General features: G+C 36.2%; 4 protein-coding genes and 1 long non-coding RNA gene across 6 annotated transcripts; 4 read left to right on the top strand and 1 right to left on the bottom strand.

The window, feature by feature from the left end:
* On the top strand, positions 1 to 1,742 carry LOC137744627 (protein LITTLE ZIPPER 4). 2 transcript variants are annotated; one of them, XM_088681867.1, is made up of 2 exons: positions 1 to 228; positions 1,160 to 1,742. In XM_088681867.1, exon 2 carries the CDS (start codon positions 1,194 to 1,196, stop codon positions 1,434 to 1,436), a length of 243 nt encoding a protein of 80 aa, XP_088537993.1. In that variant the 5' UTR covers positions 1 to 228; positions 1,160 to 1,193; the 3' UTR covers positions 1,437 to 1,742. The 2 variants fall into 2 exon arrangements, with proteins under 2 accessions (XP_088537993.1, XP_068340502.2); XM_068484401.2 differs by lacking the exon at positions 1 to 228 and adding an exon at positions 774 to 950.
* A 3,350-nt stretch (positions 1,743 to 5,092) lies between these two features.
* LOC148692547 (uncharacterized) lies at positions 5,093 to 6,715 on the top strand. The gene is made up of 2 exons (XR_015953961.1): positions 5,093 to 5,464; positions 6,167 to 6,715. It is a non-coding gene; the product is annotated as an uncharacterized LOC148692547 (long non-coding RNA).
* A 7,660-nt stretch (positions 6,716 to 14,375) lies between these two features.
* LOC137746054 (CAAX prenyl protease 2-like) lies at positions 14,376 to 18,097 on the bottom strand. Its single transcript, XM_068486107.2, has 9 exons — positions 17,800 to 18,097; positions 17,468 to 17,527; positions 17,075 to 17,284; positions 16,741 to 16,852; positions 16,161 to 16,232; positions 15,909 to 15,971; positions 15,672 to 15,749; positions 14,791 to 14,950; positions 14,376 to 14,620 (listed from the first exon to the last, which is right to left on the bottom strand). Exons 1-8 carry the CDS (start codon positions 18,001 to 18,003, stop codon positions 14,817 to 14,819), a joined length of 933 nt encoding a protein of 310 aa, XP_068342208.2. The 5' UTR covers positions 18,004 to 18,097; the 3' UTR covers positions 14,376 to 14,620; positions 14,791 to 14,816.
* A 143-nt stretch (positions 18,098 to 18,240) lies between these two features.
* On the top strand, positions 18,241 to 19,415 carry LOC137745814 (uncharacterized). Its single transcript, XM_068485826.2, has one exon. It carries the CDS (start codon positions 18,390 to 18,392, stop codon positions 19,161 to 19,163), a length of 774 nt encoding a protein of 257 aa, XP_068341927.2. The 5' UTR covers positions 18,241 to 18,389; the 3' UTR covers positions 19,164 to 19,415.
* A 1,681-nt stretch (positions 19,416 to 21,096) lies between these two features.
* On the top strand, positions 21,097 to 21,759 carry LOC148692546 (uncharacterized). The gene has a single exon (XM_088681933.1). The coding sequence runs from the start codon at positions 21,225 to 21,227 to the stop codon at positions 21,669 to 21,671; it is 447 nt and encodes a 148-aa protein (XP_088538059.1). The 5' UTR covers positions 21,097 to 21,224; the 3' UTR covers positions 21,672 to 21,759.
* The last annotated feature ends 2,843 nt before the right edge of the window (positions 21,760 to 24,602 follow it).

Here is a 24,602-nt window from a genome sequence, read left to right as displayed (position 1 = left end):
CTCTCTCTCTCTCTCTCTCTCTCTCTCTCTCTGATATGGTTGCATCGTTTCTCTCTCTAGGAAGACTGGTAGTGGTGGCATTGGCTCTATAAATTAAGGCCCCCTTTGTTCCTTCTGTCCCTCACACCAAACTCATCTCTTTTTTTCACTCACTGCGACATCTTTTACAAAACCAGAAGATTTGCTTCCTCGGCCCCGAAGCTCTCTTACCAACCTAACCTTCTAAAGGTCACTTCTTTACTCATTTTACCAAAGCAAATACACACACACACACACATATATATATATATATATATATTGTAATTCACATTGTTTTTCGTTTAGTGTTCTTTGTGTGTTCTACACCTCATTTTGTGGAGGGAATGTTTGCCTTTAGAAACGTTTCACATTTTGGATTCTCCGACTCTTATTGTTCCAAATGGTTTCTCTCTCTCTCTCTCTCTCTCTCTCTCTCTCTCTCTCTCTAGAACTTATCACTTTTGTTCTTAAAAACTTTTGATCATTCTTACCAACCTCTTGAATGTGGAAAAGGGTAAGATTTGTATTTGTGAATGCTCTTGTAATCAAACAAAGAAGTTTTAAGTTTTTGGCAGTTCGAATACGTGATTTCGATCCTTTTCTTTCATCAGTGGTAAGCCGAAAGAAACCATTCTTTTGTTTTTCATTGAGTGCAGTTTTGGACTACTGATGATTCCATCTCTCTTTTTCTTTCCTAGAAAAACAACCCACCTATAAATATATATATATATATATATATATATATATATCTATATGTCTCTATATCTAAATAATCTAACCTTAGTGCTCCAAAATTTGATAAGTTGCTCTGCTTTCTCCAGTTGTCATCACCTTCTTTTTGTAAAACTGTCATAAGTGCTTCCGGTAAAAGCACTGCACAAACCAAGTCATTTCCAACCAAATAATTCTCACACATCCAAATCTGTTTCTGGGTAACCTTTCTTTGATCCAATCTATTTCTCATTAAATCCATCTGGACATTTTTCCTTATTTTAATTGTACTTCATATTTTTTGTTCATCTTTGTGCATTTTTAATAGTATAATGTTACTGTCTTCATGTGTAACACATTTAAAATGTTTTATGCCAATAAATAATATTATCTGAGATACCCTTTTTGTATTTCTTGGATTTGGTTTCAGTGCAACACAGGAATTTCAGACAAATTTCACAGCAATGGAAAGATTGAACTCAAAGCTGTACTTGCAGAACTGCTACATAATGAAAGAGAATGAGAGGCTGAGGAAGAAGGCACAGGTGCTGAACCAGGAGAATCAAGCCTTGCTTTCTGAGCTTCAGCAGAAGCTGTCCAAAAGTACTTCTTCAAAAGCAAAAGCCAATGCAGCAGCTGGAAATACACTTCCTGACCTCAACCTCAGCTCTTCCTCCACCCCAAATGCTAATGGTTCCACCAACTAATGATCTGATAAAATTAGTTAAAATTAAGTAAAAATGTGATGACCCCACTAGGAGGAAGAGGAGGAGGATTTAGCTTTTGATTTTGTTTAATATCTTTAGCAACAGTGGTAGTTCCAGTTTTAGATACAAAATAGGACTAGATGAAGTTGTAGTGTGTATCTTTTGTACCACCAAGGATGCCTCTGCTTCTTCTATTTCCTTATATTTTATCAGTAATTTTTCTTTTTTGGGGTGGTTATTAAAAATTTCTGTACGACAAGGATGTATCAAGCTATCTAGCAAGCAATATAAATATTATTTTAGCTCTCTCTCTCTCTCAATATCCAAATTGGAACTAGTGTTCTTGCACCAATTCATACAAGCATATTTATTAAAGAAGAGTAACTTACAAGAAACAAGATATTAGGGAAGTGGTGAATTTGTTTCGGAAGTTATTTTCCTATTCATTATATCAATGCAATCTATTCCCATAATCCAATTTGGTAATGAAAATTATGATATCCCTCACTTTGTCAATATCAAATTTTCAATTTTATTTTCCATCAAAACGAAAAATGAAAATCAAATTTGTAGTCCCAAGTTTTCCATTTCTATCTAGTATGAAACACGTTAAAGGGCCCAATGCACATTTAACAGAGCAAGCCTCTGTTTTGCATATCACTTTAGTATTCACTCACCCTTTTAAAGAAGCACCTGAAAATGGTAGACATAGATTTGGTAAATAGTAAATTCCAGAATAAGTTGTGCGATATAGTAAATCACATGGCAAAGTAATCCAAATGTGGACGACGTTTTCGCCTTCTGTGGCAGTGTCTATTGTAATCCCTTGCCTCTGCTCTATCATTAGTTCCTTTGCTACGTTAGCCTTTGCGGCTTTCTTTGTTCTTGGCTGGCCTCTGTGCCTTGGTATTGTATCCTTGGTTCAAAAATAAAAAAAAGTAATCCAAATGTGTACAAAACCTAGATCTTAACTGGCGAACTGGTTTTGACTAGAAATTATAATTTAGACAGCCAAAAAATAGAGAAAATTTCTTGTGTCAACGGAGATATATTAACTTTTGTTTGCATCACGTAATGATAACATAATGCGTAAAGAGATGTATTCTAACCGAAAGGTAGATTCTTTGTAGAGAAGGTAGGCAACATGAAGCACATGTAACGTACGTAACGATACAACTTAAACCTCACACCACGTACTAAGAAACAACAAAAAATTGGAGAATAACTTGCATAAATGGTGGACGGTAAGGTGATAGTTTTCAAAAACAATCACGTGTTACTAATATTATGTGTGAAAGTTAAAACATGTGGTGACACGTGATAGGTTTGAAGCTTTGCCATATTCCCGTTCCTATTTCATGTAAGTCTCTATTAAAATGAATACATTATGTTTGTTTCATAAATGATTCGTATTAAAAAAAGGGATGTAATTTTTTAGTACAATAGATGGGCTAATATCCAGCAAAGAAACTAAGGGTGTATTGTATATGGAGTTTAATGGATTTTACTTGACCTTCAAATTCAAGTGTATTCTCTATAAACTTTTTAAGGTTCAATAAAAAAATTATAGAAACTTATTTGCAAACCCTTCTTCTCTCTTGCATTCTCTAGGGTACCGTTTGGTACGTGGGACGGGACGGAACGCAGTGGGACGAGGCGTTCCGTCCCACGTTTGGTGCGCCTAAAACGGGTGGAACGCTCTATTCCACGGGACGCGTTTTGCTAGATTTTTTGTACCACCTCTCCCCCTGGAACGACTTGTTCCACATCCGTGGAACACAAATTTATATCATTTTAAGACAAAACTACCCCTTATCTTTTTCAATGTTTACATCATCCAAATCTTAAAACAAACCCTACATTCATTATGTCGTTGCCTTTCTCTTTCCGTGGGCTTGATAAGCTCATATTTATATATATTTTATATCAAATTCACTTGTCTTTTCTTAGTTAGTTCCTTATATTTTTGAGTTATTTACTTTGTTTTTGTGTTTTGTAGGATTTGTCAAGTAAAGAAAAGAAAAATAACACAAGTGGAATTCTAAGTAATAAATTCGTCAAAACTGCATGTGCAGGTCAGCTGACTTTGGAAGCAAGTTGCGGACAGCTCAGAATGAATTAGAGAATGAGCCTTATATGCTTGGAAAGCTACGGATGTCTATTTTCTGGAGCATTTCGCGGATTGTTAATATCATTTTTCTAGAAAACGTTATGGTTGTTCTAACACTGAAAGGTTCCCAGGAGGCTGAGCAGTTTGTAACTGACAAGAAAGCATTGAAAGCAATAAATCCCATAAAACTAACAGCCAAAACTGATGCAGCCAAGAACAAGCCAGCTAACACCTATTCAAATATCAGAGGAAATGAAAAATTAAGTGAGAGTAATGGGCATAAAGGCTGCCCAAACAGTTACAATTGTTTTAGCATTTCCTCCCACTTATTGTCATCACTAAATGGCTGTTAGTGGGGGGAGTTATGGAGAAAAAACTGTGGCAGCAGAAAAGAAGAAAAGACCTACAGGTTGCAGCAGCAAAGGGGGAGAAAAAAGTGTGAAAAAAAATATAGAAAAACAAGGAAGGAAGCAAGGAAAAAAGGAAAGGCTGCTGCGTTGGGGAACGAAGGAAAGGAAGGAGGAAATCTTGGCATTCTCTTCTCTCGGTTTTATCTTCTCAAACTCATGTCTTTCTTTTGGTTTAATTTGAGAATTATGTGTAACTAATTTTTAGTAGTTAGGGGCTGTTTTGAAGCCCCTAATATGATTGCAAGTTTGTTATGACATTTCGTTTGAATTACTTTTACGAATGGATGAAGATTGGTTCACTACTTGTCTCATTGATGAATTTTTTATGTGTTTTCTATGGATGCATACTTAGTAAGCATATCTAGGATTCTAATGCTATGAATATGTGTGTGCCTGCCCTTGTCAAATGAGGACCTACATATGTTCTAGAGTAGTACTTGTTAATTGCGATTAACATGTGAATCAATTTCTAGGATAAGTAAGACAATGCTAGTACTTACGATGCCTTGTGATGACTCAAACTCTTTTCGTTCTTAATGATTTCTACTTGTTAAATCTATGAACACACCATTCTAGATTGCATGTTAGGGACTAAGTTAAGTTGAAAACGCTATTCTCTTAACATACTACATAAGAAAGAGTAATAGGTTGGGTTCTAACATTGAGCCAACTTGAGCATCTTCATCCGAAAATGAAAGGAATTTGAATGAAACATAACATGTTTGCATGATTATTTGGTGGTGGATAACAATTCCCCTAACTCGTTTTTCTTAATTTGTGAACTACTTAAAAATCTGTCTCTGTCTTGTTTTTGTTCGATTTAATTTAAATATCAAATCAACTCCAAAAATCCCAAATATTTGTGTGAGTGTAGCTCTATGTGTCTAGTATCTGCATATAAAATTTCGTAGACTTTAGATAAGTGTAAGTCGGTCTAATAATTATTTTTCGGTGGCTGGTCAGTAGTGATAGCAGCCCAGTTTTTGTGACATTTTAAGTAGTTAGATAAAACAATCTTCTGCGGGAAAGACCCTTATTTTCATATGCTACAATTGACAAATCTTAGTGTTAATAAGGAAAATCAATAAGACATTTGTGTGCTACTTTGTGGTTTGCTTTTAATCCTATCAGGGCTTCCTCCTCATCCTCTCCCGTAACCGTCGACTACACCTAGCCAGCATTCAACAACATAGAGCCACCACTGTCGTGCTACAGATTGACCCAGGTATGCGATTGATAGCTTGATGAATCTCAGTTTTTGTTTCATTGTTTTGCGTTTCGATTGAAAGTTTTCTAGGTTTTAATTAATTGGGGTTTTCTTTTTTATCTTTTGTTGCTGATTTGTTAATTAATGGGTTGTGTTAATTACTGGGTTTTGTTAATTATCAAATTTGATTTGTTAATTACTGGGCTTTGTTAAGATTTGTGCAATTGGGAGTTCGAGTGCATAGATTTAACATGCCAATTTGAGATTTCTGAATTAGAAGTGAAGAATGGAGCAAACAAATGTAAGACCCCACTGGTGATATTCGGATGCTGCTGTAGTTCCAATTTGAGATTTCTTAATTTCTTACTGATATCTGATGGTGCTTAGATGATATGAATTTGCTATCATACACATGGGCTCTTCTTGTTTTTTTTTTTTTTTGATCAGAACATGGGCTCTTGTTTAATTTTGTTCAATTTGTTTGGGAGTTTAAAACATTGGAGAGAGGAGGCGGCAACAGAGAGCATGGTGGAATATCAGGGATGCCCAATGTGAGGGAAGAGAGAGTGGCAGCCATGGTTGTGGATTTTTTGGTCTGCTGAGAGGGGTAGAGAAAATGAAAAATGGAAGAAAATAAAGAGAAGAGGATGAAGAAGAATGTAAGAAAAATGAGTGGTATAGACTGGTCTTTCTGTGGTTGCGAGCCTGTGGCTTATCAAAGCCTAATCTATATACAGTCTATTTATATATATGAGTTGGAGAATTTGGCCAAAGAAGGGCTAGAGTAAAAATGACGACATGGAATTGGAATTCACTTTGTATGATATATACAAATGAGGGATTGCTTGGTGTACATATAATTTGGATAACGGTGAAGTTTGTGATATATGTTAATCTATATGTTATCTATATATTGGTGCAAATAACTGAATTTGTTAAATTTCATGCCTACAAGTTAGCATGCTGATTCTTGTATCGGAATTCCCCCCTTATAATTTTATAGGGAGCATGATGATTACGAGATGGTGAATTGCATTGCTTTTATCTTCTGTACTTGTATACAGTTGCCTTGTTGGTATTGTTGTTTAGTGAGTGAGGTTTTGGGAGGATTGCAATCGGAATTGGAGTGCATGAGAGATTTGGTCTTGTGGGTTCTATGCTGTGTGAAGTTGGAATTGAGAATAAGGTGGGATTGCGGGCTTATGATAAGGACAGGGGAAGGGGGGCAAATGTGGCTGAGTCCTTGTGGGATTTGAGGACCTAGGTTCTTTCTATTTTTGCTTGATCTTAGTTGGGTAAAAGCTTTTTGGCTCACTTTTTCTAGTTTTTGAGATTTCGAGTTTAGGGTTTGACACAGAAATGCAGCAGGATCACACCATGGAGTTTAATTTCAAATGTCTGCTAATTGAGTGGGACATTTGTTAGCTAAAATTGCAACATAATTATTGGTTTAGATCTTACTGATGTATAATTAATAGATGTTGGATTTAGTTTTTGTTTTATAACAATCATAATGGATAATGGCATAAGTTAATGTGAATAACCTTTGATAGATATGTTTCCATTCTTATTTTGGTACAGTACCAATTCATTGTTTGATGACAGTTTGATGACATTTTACCGAAATGATTGTTGTAATTGTTTTTTATTGTTTGAAGACTACTGAGATGTAGACATGTATGGAAAGCCTACTTCCGGAAAATAGAGACTCATAATTTTACACTTATACTATCATATTGTTTGAATGTTGCCTCTTCACATCATTGATCCGATAAGCTTCAACCATATTGAAGCTAAGCATCGTATTGTTATAAAAGATAGAATTCATGGCATAACATATCTTCAGCCATGTGCTAGTGTAAAAAATAAATCAAAATATATCATAGATAAGCATATATGTGTTCAAAATATGAACAAGTTAAAAAAAAAAAAAAAAAAAAAAAAAAAAAACGGTTGTCCCGTACCGTCCCATGCATGAACATTGTACTAAACAACAGACAAAACATGGTAAGTTAGTCATTTAATTTTTTGGTTCCGTTCCGTCCAGCGCGTACCAAACACAGAATGGAACAACTATAAAGTTTCGTCCTGCACGTACCAAACATAACACTGAACCTCTGTTCGATCCCGTCTCGTTTGCATACCAAACGGTACCTAGAAAACCTTGCCAGTCCTGCTTTCTCTCTCGCACATGGCCCCTCTTGCCACCAACTCCTTCCTTTGGTGGGAGTCGGTTGCAACCCCCCTTTATTTCTTGCTCTTTTTTTTTTTTTCTTCTTCTTCTCCTTCCTAGAAGCTCAACCATGTTTTCTCGGCTTTTTTGGTCATATCTCCATCATTGTTTGCCGATTCCCCGGTGTCTATCACCGTATTTTGTCTTAAGAAAATTTGGTCTCTATTCTGCAATCCTCTTTCAAAATACCCATCTTCCATCATCTTCTCCATTAGGTCCTCCTTCACAGATCTCATTCTTCCTACAACCTTTTCTCAAAGCTAGAAATGACACACCTGTATTGGATGCCAGATCTCAACCCATTGCCACTCCGACCCAAGTGACATGTTGGAAAATCGGGGCCAAGCGTGCTAAGGCTTGGCTCAAAGCGAGGGTGTTTTAGATGCCCCATCGGTCAATCCCCTTCCTTTTTTTTTGTTCTCCTTGCAGGGGCATGTGATGGTGGTTCATATCTGGTGGCTCTTCTCGAGTGTGGTTGTTTTAGTGGCGAAATTTGGTTGGGAATAGTTGCTTGTTGTGTGTTGGTAAATTTTGTGTTGTGATACCCTTCATCAAATTCAATGAAGAGTTGGTTTTCTTAGGGCATCTACCCTTGTGACTATTGACGAGGTGGTAATGGTGGTGGTGGTAGCTGCATTCTGCCTTTGTGGGATATAGATTATAAATTTTTTTTTTATTGTTTTATCTTTTGTTGAATGGGTTTTTGTCTACCCCAATTTTTATTGAGCTTGTTAGATGTAACTTTTAATGGGCATTTTCTCATTCAATAAAATCTTATGCTTTATCGACAAAGAAAATAAAATAACTTTTTATTGATTTTTAAAAGCATATAAAAATCTTATGGTATTGACTTTTGTGAGTCTAGAAAAAAATTAGGGTAAAGTACAAAAAACTACCTCAACTATTGGGGTCACGATAGTTTCATATCTCATCTTTTAAAATTGACAATGACATACCGCATCTTACGAATTTGTGACAATGTCATACCTCCGTCAATTTTTCTGTTAGTTTTTCTGTTAAATGCTGACGTGGCAAGAGACGGGGACCACTTTCTATTAAAAAATTATTAAAATATTATTAAAAACTAAACAAAATATTTAATATTTTTTAAATATTAAAATAATAAATAAAAGTAAAATTAAAAAAAAAAAGGGTAAGGTACAAAAAACTACCTCAACTATTAGGGTCATGACAGTTTCATACCTCATCTTTTAAAATTGACAATGTCATACCGCATCTTACGAATTTGTGACAATGTCATACCTCCGTCAATTTTTCTGTTAGTTTTTTTGTTAAGTGCTCACGTGGCTTGATTTGGGACATACTTTCTATTAAAAAATTATTAAAAACTAAAAAACAATTATTTAATTTTTTTTAAATATTAAAATAATAATAAAAAGCAGAGAAAAAAACAAAAAAAACCATCAGTTCGTCCCTCCCCTCCCCCTCCCCCTCCTCTCTCTTCTCCCCATCTTCATTTTCTTCCCCCAACCTGCAAACCCAAAAAAATAAAAAAATTTTGAAAACCCAACAACCCCCCTGCGGAAGAACAAGAAGGAGAAGGAGGAGGAGGAGGAGGAAGAAGAAGAAGAAGAGGAAAAAAAGGAGGAAGGAAAAAAAAAAAAAAAAAATTCCCCCTGTCGGCGGAAGAAGAAGAAGGGAGAAGGAGAAGGAGGAAGAGGAAGAAGAGGAAGAAAAGGAGGAGGAAGAAGAAGAAGAGGAAGAAAAAATAAAAATAAAAATTTGAAAACCCATCAACACCCCCTGCGGAAGAAGGAGAAGGAGAAGGAAAAGGAGGAAGAAGAAGAAGAAGAGGAAAAAAAAGGAGGAAGAAATTATTTTTTTATTTTTTATTTTTTTTAAACCATCAACTCCCCTGCGGAAGAAGAAGAAGAAGAAGAAGAAGAAGAAGAGGAAAAAAAGAACAAAGAAAAAAAAAAATTTTGAAAACCCATCAAACCCCAAATCCACCACTTTCATCCATTCTCTACATCCTCTTCCGCACCCATCCTCCACCTTCTCTGCTCACCCATCTTCCCGCCGACGGGATCTGGGTTTTTTTTTTTTTTTTTTTTTTTCTTCTAGGTTGCAGGAGGGAGATGGGTGTGGGTGTGGGTGTGGGGGGAAGACAAATTGGATTTTTTTTTTTTTGTTGGGATTTGCAGGTGGGCGAAGAAGATGAAGATGGGGAGAGGAGAGAGGAGGGAGGAGGGGGAGTTGAGGGACGAAATGAGGGTTTTTTTTTTTTTTTTTTTTTTTTAATATTTAAAAAATATTAAATAATTATTTTTTAGTTTTTAATAATTTTTTAATAGAAAGTAGGTCTCGAATCAAGCTACGTTAGCACTTCACAGAAAAACTAACAGAAAAAGTGACGGAGGTATGACATTGTCACAAATTCGTAAGATGCGATATGACATTGTCAATTTTAAAAGATGAGGTATGAAACTGTCGTGATCCCAATAGTTGAGATAGTTTTTTGTACTTTACCCTTTTTTTTTAATTTTACTTTTATTTATTATTTTAATATTTAAAAAATATTAAATATTTTTTTTAGTTTTTAATAATATTTTAATAATTTTTTAATAGAAAGTGGTTCCCGTCTCTTGCTACGTCAGCATTTAACAGAAAAATTGACGGAGGTATGACATTGTCACAAATTCGTAAGATGCGGTATGACATTGTCAATTTTAGAAGATGAGGTATGAAACTATCGTGACCCCAATAGTTAAGGTAGTTTTTTGTACTTTACCCAAAAAATTAGGTGTATTCATAATTTCATTTATTTTTAAGGGTTTAAAAGGTTATGAATTTTGATAGAGTTGGAGTGCTTTTATAGTAAATTTTTTGTCATAACAAATACAATCTCCCCCTCCTAAGATTTCTTCATTAAAAAGAAGATGGATTTTATTTTTCTCAATTATTTGATCATATACTCTACCACTCATCATAATGCATTGACTATCATTATCACCACTCTCACCACAATGTTTCCACCACCACCTTACCATGACCATCTCATCTACCCTTCCTCCACCACCACTACTACCACTGCCGCTGTCATCGTCGCCTCCTTACCGTCACTATCATGACTATCATCGCCACACTTAATCGCTATGACCATCACCAACACCATCATCTCCATGATTGCCACTTTTGCCACCATCATCACCATCCCATCATCAATGCCCACATCCCAACTCCTCCACCACCCCAACCCTATAATCACCACCCCTACTATTATTGCCGCCACCAAAGACGTCAACCATGCTACCACCATTTTGCCGATATTCACCACATGACACTTCCACCACTATTATTGCCACTACCCCCTTATAAGACCAGTTTGTCGTGGTCTGGTCATGGTCACCATTTCAAAAATAAAAACTTAAAAATAATAACATTTTATTAATTACTTAGTCATTAAAAAGTCCATGACAATCCACATAATTTAAAAAAAAAAAAAAATCTAGTATTGCATTCTCTATAATTCTGCAAAAGTATATTATTTCTTATTTCTTTTGCACAAAAGTATATCATTAAATATCTATAGAATTTTACAGAGATTATAATAGTAAGTAAAAATCTACTAAATTCATGAAAGTCTTACCACTTAAAAAAAACTCAACAAAAATCCATATAAGTCTTAATACACTACACCCCCTTATATCAACAAACTTAGGTCTAAAGACCACTTAATATCTTCTTGAACCAGTCTCCCTACACCAGCATGAAGGGTACTTTCAGCACTCTTTGTTCACCATTTACACTCTCGTATTCTTTTTGTACTCATTGCATTGAACAAAATCAAAGGTTTATTAAGAGATTGACAGAAGAAGTGTAAGATAACAAAATGGATGATAAAAAAAAGAAGGGCTAACTAGATTATACACCATCTAGGTTTGAAGTGATTTTCAAAATAAGCCACTAGGTTCCAGTTTTCTCAAATAAAACCTTGGTGTTTTGAGATTGTATTAACTTACACATATGTCTCTTTGAAAGTCTATTCCTCCATTAAAATAATAAGCTTTTTTTTTTTTTTTTTTTTTTTGTCAATGAAGTACAAATATGGCATATACGATAGCTTAGTAAGGGTCTCAAACTCATTATGGCATCAATTGAATGATAGAATCGATCCAACCAATAGCGCAAATTGATACAATTTCAATCTTTTAGGATGTAAATATAATTAGTCATAAAAATTATATTTTAATTAAAAAAGCCTTTTCATTCGGATTCCATGAGGCTAAAAAGAGAGTTTGATGGGGGGAGGATCTAATCAGAACCAACGTCGTCAAAAGATTCAGCAAACAAAGTCAATGTGGGGGTTTATGAAGTTTGAAAATACAAGTGGTAACCCACACAATATCAAATTATATCAAAGTCATGGTACTCATGGACATGACATTAATCTTTTGGCCTATCCCCTTAGTTTGACCATCACACACAATTGAAATGAAATCTATCAAAACAAAATGAAGAACGTCTAATCAGAACTCGAATGTGTCTAACAAACCCTCCCCAGTCCCTACTCTCCCTCCCTCTCGATCCTATGGTTATGACACTTTGACACACCTTACCACCAACTCAGGAAAATCAATTTGAAGGTTGAAAATAGCACCAAGGCATCATGATTGAAATCCCATTATGGTGAAAATGACTTTATACTAAATGAGTTCACTGAATTTTAACATTTTGGTATAATGATGCTGTGTCATGTGTAAATTACTCTTGACATAAGATTACATTACTAAATCAGAATGTCACGTGATGGTGAACTCATTTTATATAAGTTACTCTTTCTTCATGAACTGAAAATAAAGGCTTACTGATACCATATGCTATTGTTCTGGTATTTCAAATCAATAACACAAAGCTTGTATGTACCTATTTGGTTATTTCATTAAATAACATTTCTACTCATAAATGCTTTTATTATAAGCACGTCAACATTTAAATAATAAATGCAAGTATTTTTTTTTGGAAAAATACTTGAAATGAAGAGAATGTGCTTTTCTCATAATAACTTTTAACTTTTTATGACAAAACGTTGATAGAAACGTTTTTGATGATCTTAAAACACTTTTGGTTATTTTAATCACTTTCAAACAAGCTAAAAATCATGAACTTTTCCACATAAAAGTACATTATTAATTTAAAATACCGTTACAATGACATACATGATATAAAAATGTTTTTCTACCAAGAAACGGTCCTTCTAATGGATAAAACCCAAACCTAAATCCATTAGATATGGAAAATTGAAGTAAAATAGGGATATAGCCTTATAGGGTATTTGAATAAACCCTAACATTTGTATGGGTTTTCTCTTTGCTATGATGCCATATTTTGCCTAGCTATTATTTTCTTTGCATCAGCATTGACCTTCATTTGCAGAGGTAGTATCCTTAAGATTCTAGTCATCATAACAGTATCTAGACGTTTGAAGTGTTGGAGGGCGTTTATGTGGCCCAAACGATTAGACACCTAAAGTACTTAACAGATTGATTTGGTTCAACATTGTTAATTGAACATTCCTTGATCGACAATCAGTGCCATGCCGTACTTCTTAGCTCGGTAGGGAGAAAACTTGGTTACACCGATTTCATATACCCATTTTGTATGCTCACGCATTCGCCATACATGTTTACTTGCTATGTCAGGCAAAGACAACTAGTGCATGGAACTGGATGTGAGAATTTATATCTCTATTAAGAGAATTCACAATTTTTCTTCACAATCAATATATGAGCACAATTTCTAATTAATGTGACTATGCTCATGTCTGTACAGGAATTACAAATGTTTTATTACAACGATATTTTGAGTAATCTAATATCAACTAAGAAGAGAGATTCGAATGAGGTTTAGGAAAATTAACAATATAATTATGAAATGCTCTAACACTGTGTTTGGATGAGGAAATTTAAGATTATTAAAGAATTCCAAAATGACAAAATTTTATTTTTTAGAATTTGTGAATTTTCTTATTTGGTTAACCTTAAAAAACAATGGAATTTGAATGCAAAATTTAATGTGTATAGAGAGTTATTAATATATAAATGAAAGATAGTAGTTATGAATGTGCTAATAGTGGTGGTGACGATGGTGGTTTGTTGGGGGGGGGGGGGGGGTTGTGGCAGGGGTGGTGGCAGCAATGGTGATGACAATGGGTGGTAGCGGTGCGAGCAACAGGGGCCACAACGCCATGTGGTGGTGGCAGTAGCCGTGATGGTAATGATGATGGTGGGTGGTGGTGTTGGCGGGCACTCATAAGTGAGTTCATTTTTTTTTTTTTTGGTATATTTTATAATTAAACTCTCACTCATAGAAGTTTGTAATTAACACTTATTGACATGGAACATTTTAATTTGAGAACTGAAGGTTCCAAATTTCAAGTTTTTATTTTTTTTTCCACACAAAAACTCTTTCTATGCTAATAAGTCCAAACAAGAGAATTTGTGCATGTTAATTTATTAATTCTGACTTCATATAAATTCCAACTCTATTTTGTTCATTCAGTGTAAAAGAAGGTCTAGTACACAAGACAAAGGGAAACTTTTTTTTTTATAGGAAAACTAATAAAAAGAACTTGAAAACTTTGAGTTTTAATGATAAGGACAAAATAAAGGGTAAAGTGAATAGTATCAGGATTGACTTTTTAGTATAAAAATATGATTTTTTGTTAAAGTGAATACTACCTTGAGCTTTTCGTTAAAACTCTATTTTTGTTTTTGTTGACGTTCTTGCGACGGTGATGGGCCGTAGTTTTCTCATTAAGGGGCTTTCGGTTTTGGTAGATGTTTAGGATTTTTTTTTTTTCATAAATTCGTCTTGGACTGTGGATAAGATTGTGGGCCTGCATTTAGACGAACCAATTTCGATCCAGAGCCCAATTTCAGCGGACTAAGTTATTCTCAAGAGACTACTTCAGATCTAATCAAAGGATAATATTCTGCATAGAATATGCTAACATCAGTTGTGGACGGATAAACCTATCACAGCCATTGATGTTTATCTTTGTAGTACATTAAAAAGTTCATAATTTTGTTCGAGAGTAAGCGAAAAAAGGGAGCACGATTTCAATGTATTTCACCACATTTGTGTTCAAGAACTCAGCATAATAATAAAGGAGGAAGAATATACAAATAGAAAACTAAAAATCCTCTGCTACTTTCGCATCAGATCATACAAGCAGTTGTTAAGAAATGAATCATCACAATCCTGAAACCAATCAAGAATCGTATTTTAGTATTTTACAGACGAGTGGTATTTCTTAGCTATCTATCTTTCTCCTGGTCACGCCCAGCTGTTTTCTATATTTCCTTTTAGCTGAAGAAGCAATGTAATGTGACGCCAAATAATGCTAGAAAAGGAGTTAGAATTGAACAAACCTATTTCTTCCGAAGATTTCAGAGGCTTAGTTTCCAGAACAATATCCTTCCCAACATCTGCAATTATCTGTCCTATCATTATACAAATCTGGGTGCGTCATTGGAAAAAGTAAGCACAGGAACCCCACAATTCCAGCTACAGACGCCACAGCTATTAACCCTGAGAAAATAACGAATATAAAGATGAGATCCAGGAATGTAACTAACACAACACAGTAAAAAACACACAGCCGTAAGGAGACAACACAGCATTAGAATTTTGGAGGTCTTTTAAGTGATACATTTTCACTTCGTACTGAAAGACGTTCTGGTTAGTCACAAGGAGAATATTTGGCTTAAGTTTGCTACTGTGTGAACAGAACAGACTCTGTAGCATCCATGCCCGCCTTGTGTGTGATTTCAAAGGGGCACCTAGGTTTATGTCGTGTTCTACAGTGATCAGGACTCCATGCCCCAAAATATAGTTGCAACTTTCCTATTTCTTCTTTTCATCTGAATGGCTCATTTTATTCTTGTTCTTTACAATTGCTTGGGTGTCTTCCCCATCTCCTTTTACACACATGATTTTCGTGCAGCTAAGTAAAAGATTAAACAGTGGAAAATTCGCTCTTCATTCTTTACGCGCAGTGCAGATACCCAAGTTTCATGAGATAATTTCATGATGGTAAAACGAAGAAAAACAATAGTACACATAGAATGGTTTTAGAATTGCTAATAACACATTGCAGAAGTTTCTGGAGTATGACCAACATCTATGATATTGATAAATCGCAAGCAGGTTACTTTCTAAAACTACATTCTATTATTTCTCAGGTATGCAGTTTTTATCTTTTTTGGTAATTAGGTACTCATTTGGTTGCTAGGAAACTGTACTCGCATACCTTTCCCTCGTGAAACTAGCACAGGCAATCCCATAAAGTTGCAGAACGTGTGAGCAACTAAAGGAGCAAGAAAATGTCCTGCATCGAATAAATATGACTCGTATCAACAACATACAAAAGTATCTCATGGAAAGAAAAGGAAATGAAAAAGCTCTCCATAAGCACACTGCATACCTCATTAAGTACTATATTATAATCAATGTAACACAAAGGCCTACTGTGTTAACTATCACCTACCAGTTTGAATGAACAGAAAAGATGCATATGAGCCAAAGATGACGGTATAGCCAAGCTGGAGACCTGTCAAACACACATTCAATTAATTGATTATCATGTTGACAATTGTACATTTTCACAGATAAAAATACCGCAGATTGAGTGTGCTAAAGAAAAGGGGGAGAGATTCCATGATGCAACAGCCTAGCGCTACCAATTTCTAGGCTGAATCTCTCTGTCCTCCCCATGCAAGGAGGGAAAAGTTGAGCATACCTATAACCTTAAAGGCTTTGATCAAGTTATGGTTTTGCCTGCTGTAGACCTCCATTAGATGATTGAAATGTGCTGCAAATTAACCTTGCACAATAAGATTAAATTTTCTCCAAGTTCAGTCAACAAATGTGACCTACAAAAGAAAACTATACTATTTTCAAATGAAATGTCATAGCGAGTACTTATGTAGAGCAGACAAAAAAAATATCGGCCACACAAAGGAATATATCGAAGGGATTTTGCTGCACTAACAAATTTGGAAATTCAGAGAGTAAAAGTAACCAGAAGACAAACTTTTGTAGTTTTACATTGAGGGTCAATCATCAAGGGTTTTTGGGATTGAAAACGGAGAATATATAAGATATGGTTAAATCATATTTTAACATATACACAAGCATGAATTACCAGTAACCACAGACACAAACAGTGAGCACGATACTTTGCTATTTAACAGTATTGCAAATGTAGAAGTTATCAGTCAGCAAAGCCATCAACTATTAATACACAAACACCAGGTTCTTAGTAAATAACCAGATTAATGGTCATGACAGACATCTAATATGACATTTGCTTAACTTACCCAAACTGAAGAAAATGGGGCAGAGAAAGATGACTGTGGATTTTTGGAATCCTCCGCAGAGAAGTAATGGGATCATACATGCTCTAAACACCAACTCTTCGGTAATAGGAGCCTGTTGAAAAATTACTGCCAATGAATTGATGCCACAAAAAATACTATTTAAACCAACTGAAGCCAAAGATACATTGATAAAAGTAGGACACTCAATCTGTATCTTCATCACGTGAAGATTCTACTTGCAAACCAGGACAAGTTAACATGAAATATATTCGTTATAGGGTTTACATAAAAAAGGAATAATCTAATTCAGCACCAAAATTACAAGGAAACTTACCACAATATAATTACGCCAAACCAAGACATTGGAAGCCATTGAGCGCGTGCAGGCAAGAGCCTCTTGTGAGACATTTTTGATATATTCGAACGAAAAGCCTCCATAATTCATATCTTCCCTCAATGAACTCACTAGCATTAGCACCTTAAGGACCAAGGATCCAGCATACATGAGAGCAGTCAATGACAGAGGAAAGACCATGGCTTGCCACTGTTTCACACATAAAATCGCGATTCAGCATGCCAATTTAGCAAGCATTCACCGTTTTCCAATCTACACACGATATGTAGCGAAAAACGGCTGCTTCTTTTTGGTAATCATTAGGAGGGCTTTACCAAAAACAAAATAGGAACCCAACAATATCAAGATTGTATCTTAGCATAATATACTCACAATATGGTCCGTTCGGATTCCGTATACACTTAACAGAGATGATACCTCCCTGCTTTTCATCTGGCATTATTCAACAATGTTAACAAAGTGAGATAAAAAATAACAAAATTTCAATTGTTCAACATTTAAGCATTCCCCATTAACAGAAATTTAATCTATTTTCTTCCTTGAACAGTAATTTCATCTACTTCATATCATTCTAAAACAGTCAAATTTCCTAATATGCTAAATTTTCTGCTTAGTTACAGAGCTGACATTGTTCAAAGCGATAATCAAAGAAGCTGAAGATCTGTACTGGGTCAATTGAAACTGGGAAGTTAAAGAGAACTTACAGGGAGGAGGAGGGCGGAGACGGCGATTGAGACGACGGATGAAATGGCGGCGCATAAGAACCGTCGGATCATGAAGTTCTTGAAGGAAGGAGGAGGAGGGAGACGGAGGATCAGAGTCGGGGCGTAGAGAATGGCTACGTAGAACAGCGCCGTGGCACCGCAGGCCACCACTGCCACTGCTTTCGAAACGCTGCCGTCGTCCATTTTTCAGTTGAGAGACGGAGATCACCCGTTCACTGTAGCGGTCGTTGGTATTGAATTTCGACAGTTTTTTCTGGGTTTTTATGTTGACTTGGATAACAGTAGGGGCAAAACTCTAATTTAACTATCATAAGAACGTCACCTAGCCAATACCGGGCGGCAAAGCACAGTAACTCAACTCTGAAAAGACGGAAAAGCCCTTACTCCCCCTCCAAAATACAACCGCTTTATGTGTTTAACTAATCTCCCCACCTCGCTGGAATACTCCCACACACACTCCTCCCTCTTCCTCTTCCTCTCCCTCTCTCGATCCCCCAATTTCTGCAAACCCTAATCGATCTCGCCCCCGAATTCCCAAAATCCGCCATCCGAGCTCTCCCGATCGGACAATGACGAAGGATTTCGCCGTCCCCCCTGTGGTATTCCCCTCCGGCGGCAACCCTAGCGCCGTCGGAGCCAACAACATCCAGCAACGACGCGTCGCAACGGCGCCGTTTCAGCCCCCGCGCACCTCAACCTCCTCCATCCCTTTCATGTCCTTCGACATCGGTTCCGCCGCCGCCTCGTCCTCCTCCTCCTCCTCCTCCCTCTTCGGCGGCCCGATCGGATCCTCCTCCGTCCCTGGCGGCTCCGCCTCTTTCGAGGACGAGGAGCCCCTCCTCGACGAGCTCGGTATCCACCCTGACCAAATCTGGCGAAAAACCAAGTCCATCCTCAACCCGTTCCGGTCCAACCCGGCGGTCCACAAGGACTCGGACCTCTCCGGGCCTATCCTCCTCTACATGTCACTCTGCCTCTTCCAACTCCTCGCCGGAAAAATTCAGTTCGGTGTCATACTCGGGTGGATCGTCGTTTCATCAATCTTCCTCTACATCGTCTTCAACATGCTCGCCGGGCGTAACGGCAATCTCGACCTGCACAGATGTACGTCCGTGGTGGGGTATTGTATGCTGCCCGTGGTGATCTTATCGGCTGCCTCTCTCTTCGTCCCCCAAGGCGGCACCTTCAGGATCGCCGTGGCTGCCGTCTTCGTCTTGTGGGCTACTAGGGTTTGCACAGGGCTCATGGTTGCGCTTGCCGACGGTGGCGATGAGCATCGCGGCTTGATAGCGTATGCTTGTTTCTTGATTTACACTCTGTTTTCGCTTCTTGTGATATTTTAGTGGAATTTGGTGTCAAACAATTTGGGCATTGCAAATTTTTGTTGGTTGGTTAATAGTGAATGGGTTAAAACATCTCTTTAGCTGTGATTTAGGTGAGTGTGGTGTTGTGAATTGGAAATATCATGAATGTATGTTGGGACATGTAGAAAATGGAGATATCACGACGAAATGAATTTATCATTTTCGGTCAGGATTACTTGGAAAAATGTTTTACCTCATGAGTATTACTTGTTACAAATGGATTTGTCGTCATGTATCGTCTCAATTACATTGCATTGTTGCTGTTGTTTTTTTTATTGTATTCTCCTATAAGTTCTTGAATTAAGTGATTCATTCTGCTCATGTACTCCCCTCTTAGATAAGCTAAGATATAACAGTTGCTCTGTCATCTAGCCACTTTGTAGCATAAGATGTGCTTGACTAAATGTTGAAACAAAATAGGGACTTAAAAGGTTTGTATCTGGGGTTCACTCTGAAGCATGAAATTGTGAGGATAGTCAAGTTCACACTGTGATGGTTGGCTATGCGCAGACTGGACACACAAGGCCACCTGCATCAAATAGTAATAGAAAGCGCCGTGTTCTTGGTGTTTGGAAATAGTCATGTAGGGCTCATTTTAACTGGTTAGGTGCAAAAGTGAAAGCTTCAAATGATTTTAGTTTTGCTGATTTAGGCTAACAAAGCCTGTAGTCCATAGGATATGGGTAATTCATCTTTATGATGGTCTTAAACTTTGCGAAATAGGAAGTTGTAGTGGGCCTTCCCATTAATTACTGTAAATCTGTAGATTTTGGCTAGGGGCTGTGTCCGAGTCATAAAATGAAGGATCATTAGTTTCTTACATTTCTTTTTGGTTAGGTTGTTGGACACTTTGACGTAGTTTTATCTGCTTAAAATATCTTGTAGTCGCTATAGATTTATCAGAATGTGCGGTAGGTGAAGAGAAACCTTATAGCTGAAAGAAATTTGAAACTTTCATTGAATTTGCAAGATGAGAGGAGAAAAATTACTGAAGATAGTGAACATACTGTTCTTATGTGTAGAAGGAAATAGGGATCTGCTTATGGTATTTGCATCGCTTCTACAATTTTAGCTTAAAGGATTGAACGTGATGAATTTATCCTTAATGATGGAAAATGTGGCCCTGGTTTATATGCTCAATGTTCAGGCCTCGTTTGCTGTCTAGGATTGGATTGGAATGGAATGGATAACGCACTAAACGGGCCCTTAGAGCTAGATAACAATAGACGTTATGACACTTATTAGGTGATTGGTATCCAAACTCTGTAGATTGGTTTTGTCGCATTGTTAAGACTCCGGAGAGCTATTGTTTTTGGTTGTTAACTAACTTTAAGGTTTAAAAGTAGCGTGTCCTAAGTGTGCAACGTCTTGTGCTCAGTTGAGGTAGTTAGGACTACTACTCAAACTTTGGTGGTTTTGGTAGATATTGAATCAACAGTTCCTTTTCGACACTGGATTGTTAGCTTTTCTAGATTCAAATTAACTTCCATCTTTCTTTTATTAAATTATTAACTGCTCATCCACTTACAAAGATGTTGACGTTAGATACCGTATTGCGTGTGTGATGAAATCGGATTATTTGGTATTTTGTTGCGGAAAATGGATTATTTTTGTATCGTATGATGTGGCGAGTGTGTGTACATGTCATATCGTGATTTGGAATTTGGAAGATCATTTGTATTTGAGTTGGTAGTGAGTACAATTTTCTTTTTCCTTGCCAATTGGGGTTATAATATGGATCTCGGTACTAGTATTTTGAGAATCCACCTGAATGCATCGGGAGTCTAGACTCGTTTATTCGACGATATAATGAAAGTCTCTAGGACTAGCCTTATGCGTCACGCATACGTGGGATTTGACTTTGGAAGATGTATTTGCTTTCAAAGACCAACCTCGACGTTCTTTTATTGTCGTTGTAAATTTGTTGAAGCGCGTTCTACTTCCCACCTGAACTGCAACCTCACCACCAAACATCTGAAATGTGCACATATATAAGTAGAATATATAGCATGTCTATGAAACTTAAAACAACCCACAATCATGGCTTCTCCCGTTGGAGGTTCTGCTTCCGCGCAAGGTGCCGGACTGTGTAAGGGCCTACCGGACATGGAAGACGAAGATGATCTCTTCGAGATTGATCTCGATTCAGTTGACAGCATTCCTCAAACACAGTACTACTGGGACAGCTATTTCACAGAGACCGGAAATGCATTGCTTGCCAATTGCCTACTGCCCGTCACCGACATCTCCCGTGCCATCCCGATGGTTTCGAAGGCACTATCGTCGTCGGAGCAGACTGGCGATGTTGCAATGATCCCACAGGCTGTGCCCTTGGGGCAGCTTCTAGGGTTGCCATTCCTGGAGGCTTTTGGGCTTCACCAAAAGGAAATGAAACGAATGTGCGATCCGATTAGGAAAACTGGAGCTCATTTGGATGTTGGGCCTGAGCCACTAGAAGGAAGGTATCACTTTGTTTATGGGAGATGAGTGCTGGTCTCCCAAAAGTCCAATTGAAGAAAAAGGAGAAAAAATTTATGACTTTACTTATAAATAATTTATTAATGGAAAATTTTATTTAAACTCATTTAACCTCTTTTTACAGTCAACTGAAATTTTAAATGTCAATTGTCTATTTTACCCTATTGCATAATTACTATTAAGTACAAAATGAAATTAATAATAAAACTCAAATTTATCAATAAACCCAAACACTATAATTAAACCCTATGATCACTCTTTGTTTATTCTACATTCGTTCTGGCTAAAACCTTAATAACTTTCATAGAGAAAAATAAGTTTTATTTTTTATTTTTTTATTGATGGATGGTAATTTTGAAGTTTTGAATCCTGCGATCAAGGTATGACTCAATTTATGAATTTTTTGTTCGTTCGATTTCAATTTTTTAGAGTGTAGAAGTTATTTACTGTAATTTTTTTCAACAAATACAACGAAAGCATCCTACCTTCTGGCTAAAACAACAACGAAAGCATCCAACGATGAAAAATGTCCGGTGTGAAAGGACCCAGTAACTGATTGAATTGCCCATAAGTGGACTCCTCGTTCGCTACTTTTATACTGATTGTTTTAATTGAAAGTTCAGTTTCTTATGGCATTTGTAATGTTAAAATATGCTCAAATCAAGCACACTACTGATGCATGAATGAAATCGTTAATTAAGCAAACACAAGAAATCAACAAGCTTTTCTATTTTAGAAGTTTCATTTGTATACAATTAATATTGGTACGTTATAGGGCTTGTGTTAGTGAGGTGAAAATTGTGCGAGTTGACACATTCTCAACAAGTCTAAGTGCACTTAAAACCTGTTAGATGAGACACCAGTTGAATTTCTATTGAAGCACTTAAAGCCTCTGTCAATAGAAGCAAACCAAGTAATAAACTAACTCAATACCACAAGTCTAACCGTTAATTATGGTAGAAGTTATTTGTGTTAGCTTCCACGCTATAAGAGCCGCACTCCTCTCCGTTAGAAAATCAGGCAAGCACTTACCCGAACGCAACCCGTCACCACTCCCAACAGGTAGCCTTATTCGGTTTTTGTTTATGTGTGTACTAGCTTTCCCCACTGGGGTGGTAGCCCTCTCTGGCCTTTTCCTAGTTATGATTTCCAAAAGGACAACCCCATAACTATACACATCGCTTTTCGCAGTGATTTTTAGCATGCATGCATATTCTGCAGGTAACAATTGAATTATCAGCTTTTGTGTTGTGGAAGAACTTAGGTCTAAACACATCAAATTTAGCTTCTAAAAATCACATGGGTGTAAAAATAAATCTACATATTGAATTGTGTTTATGGGGGTATATTAGGTATTAAATTTAGGTTTAAAGAGATATTAATAGTTTAGTTAAAAATCAAATGGGACCAAAGAGTAAGCTGGATGTAGAAATAGGTTAGATGGGTTTAAATAAAATTTCTCTTTATATTTTATTAATTTGTTGCTTACTTTTTAATTTCTTTAATCTACTCTTTGATTTGTTGATTACTTATGAGTTATGATACAATAAAATGATTTAGAAATTAATAAGACTAGTTTAGGGACTGTTTGTGTTTAGTATCCAACTTTTATCACTAAAAAATAGTTTGAGTGTTAAGTCCAAAACTCTTGTTTGGTAGGCCAACTCTTGAAAACAGACTTAAAAAATATGCCAAATCTTTAAAAATAGAAAAAGCCGGTTTTCAAAGTTTTTAAGAGTTCATTTGAGAGTACTTTTAAATGATTGAAAGAACTTTAAAAAAAAAAAAATTGGAACCAATATTTAGTAGAAGGCTAGTTAATCTTGAAAATACACTTGAAGTGCTTCCAGCAAGAAGTACATAACTGGTGCTTCTTACAAGAAGCACTTCAATTGCATTTGAAACTCAAAAACATTTTATCTAAAAATGTTTTCAGTCATTTAAAAACACTTCCCAGATGAGCCTAAACTTGATTCCAACCAAAAACGAAAAATCAAAATAACCCCAACGTGATGGTGTGCCAATAGCGACTCACTTTCTTTGAAAGAGTCCATTCGGTCAACGGTTATTCCTTATATTTGCATGCATTCAAAATTAGGCTTGTAAAAGAGTCGAGGCCCGATGGGCCCGTCCTAGCCCAAATTTTTTTTTTTTTTTTAACTTTGGGCTAGCTTGGCTCAATTTTAAGGCTGGACCTTATCCGGCTGATTTTAGAGATGACAATTATCTTAGTAATTTAAACTTGAAATTTGGAGGCTCCAAATTCCAAATTTTTCTATTAAAAATTTCTACATTAATTTTTATGTCTATGAATTCAAACATGAATTTGTTGCATGTCACTTTAAGATTTTTGAATTTGATTGAAAGCTCTAATTTTATTTTCCTCATTCAAACGTAGTGATAACAAATATAATTAAGGTGAGCAAAGATTATTCCTTGAACTTCATGATAGGGATTTTTACCACCTGTAAAAGTAGAGATAAAAACACTTAAAAATATTTGCAAGAGTACAAGGTCATCGTAGTATATCATCTCAATCAAGGTCATTTTCCATAGGGATTGATTGAATAATTTGTATTTAAACTAATTCTTAATTAACTATTTAAAACAAAGTGTGGAAAATGTTGATTTTATGACCTAAAATATTAAAAACGAATTTAATTAAAAACAATTAAATAAATTGGCAAAGTAAAGAAAACAAAAGAAAATAGTTTTGAAAATAAATTTGAGCACTAGGGTTCTGCCATCCCTTAACAATCTTATGTAGATTTACCAATTACTTATGACTTACCCATGCAACTTTGAAGGTTAGGTTTTTCTAATGCATATTCTACTCGTGGTATTCAAGCTAGAACGTCTATCAAACATGCAATCCGTCTTTGGTGTTCAGATCAAATATAAACATGCATGACTCATTACACTTTGTGACAAACTTTTGAA

The sequence above is a fragment of the Pyrus communis genome, chromosome 12 (assembly GCF_041283825.1).
Source record: "Pyrus communis isolate YQ-2024b chromosome 12, ASM4128382v1, whole genome shotgun sequence".
In the NCBI taxonomy this organism is placed as follows: domain Eukaryota; kingdom Viridiplantae; phylum Streptophyta; class Magnoliopsida; order Rosales; family Rosaceae; genus Pyrus; species Pyrus communis.
This window is presented reverse-complemented; position numbering and strand designations above follow the sequence as displayed.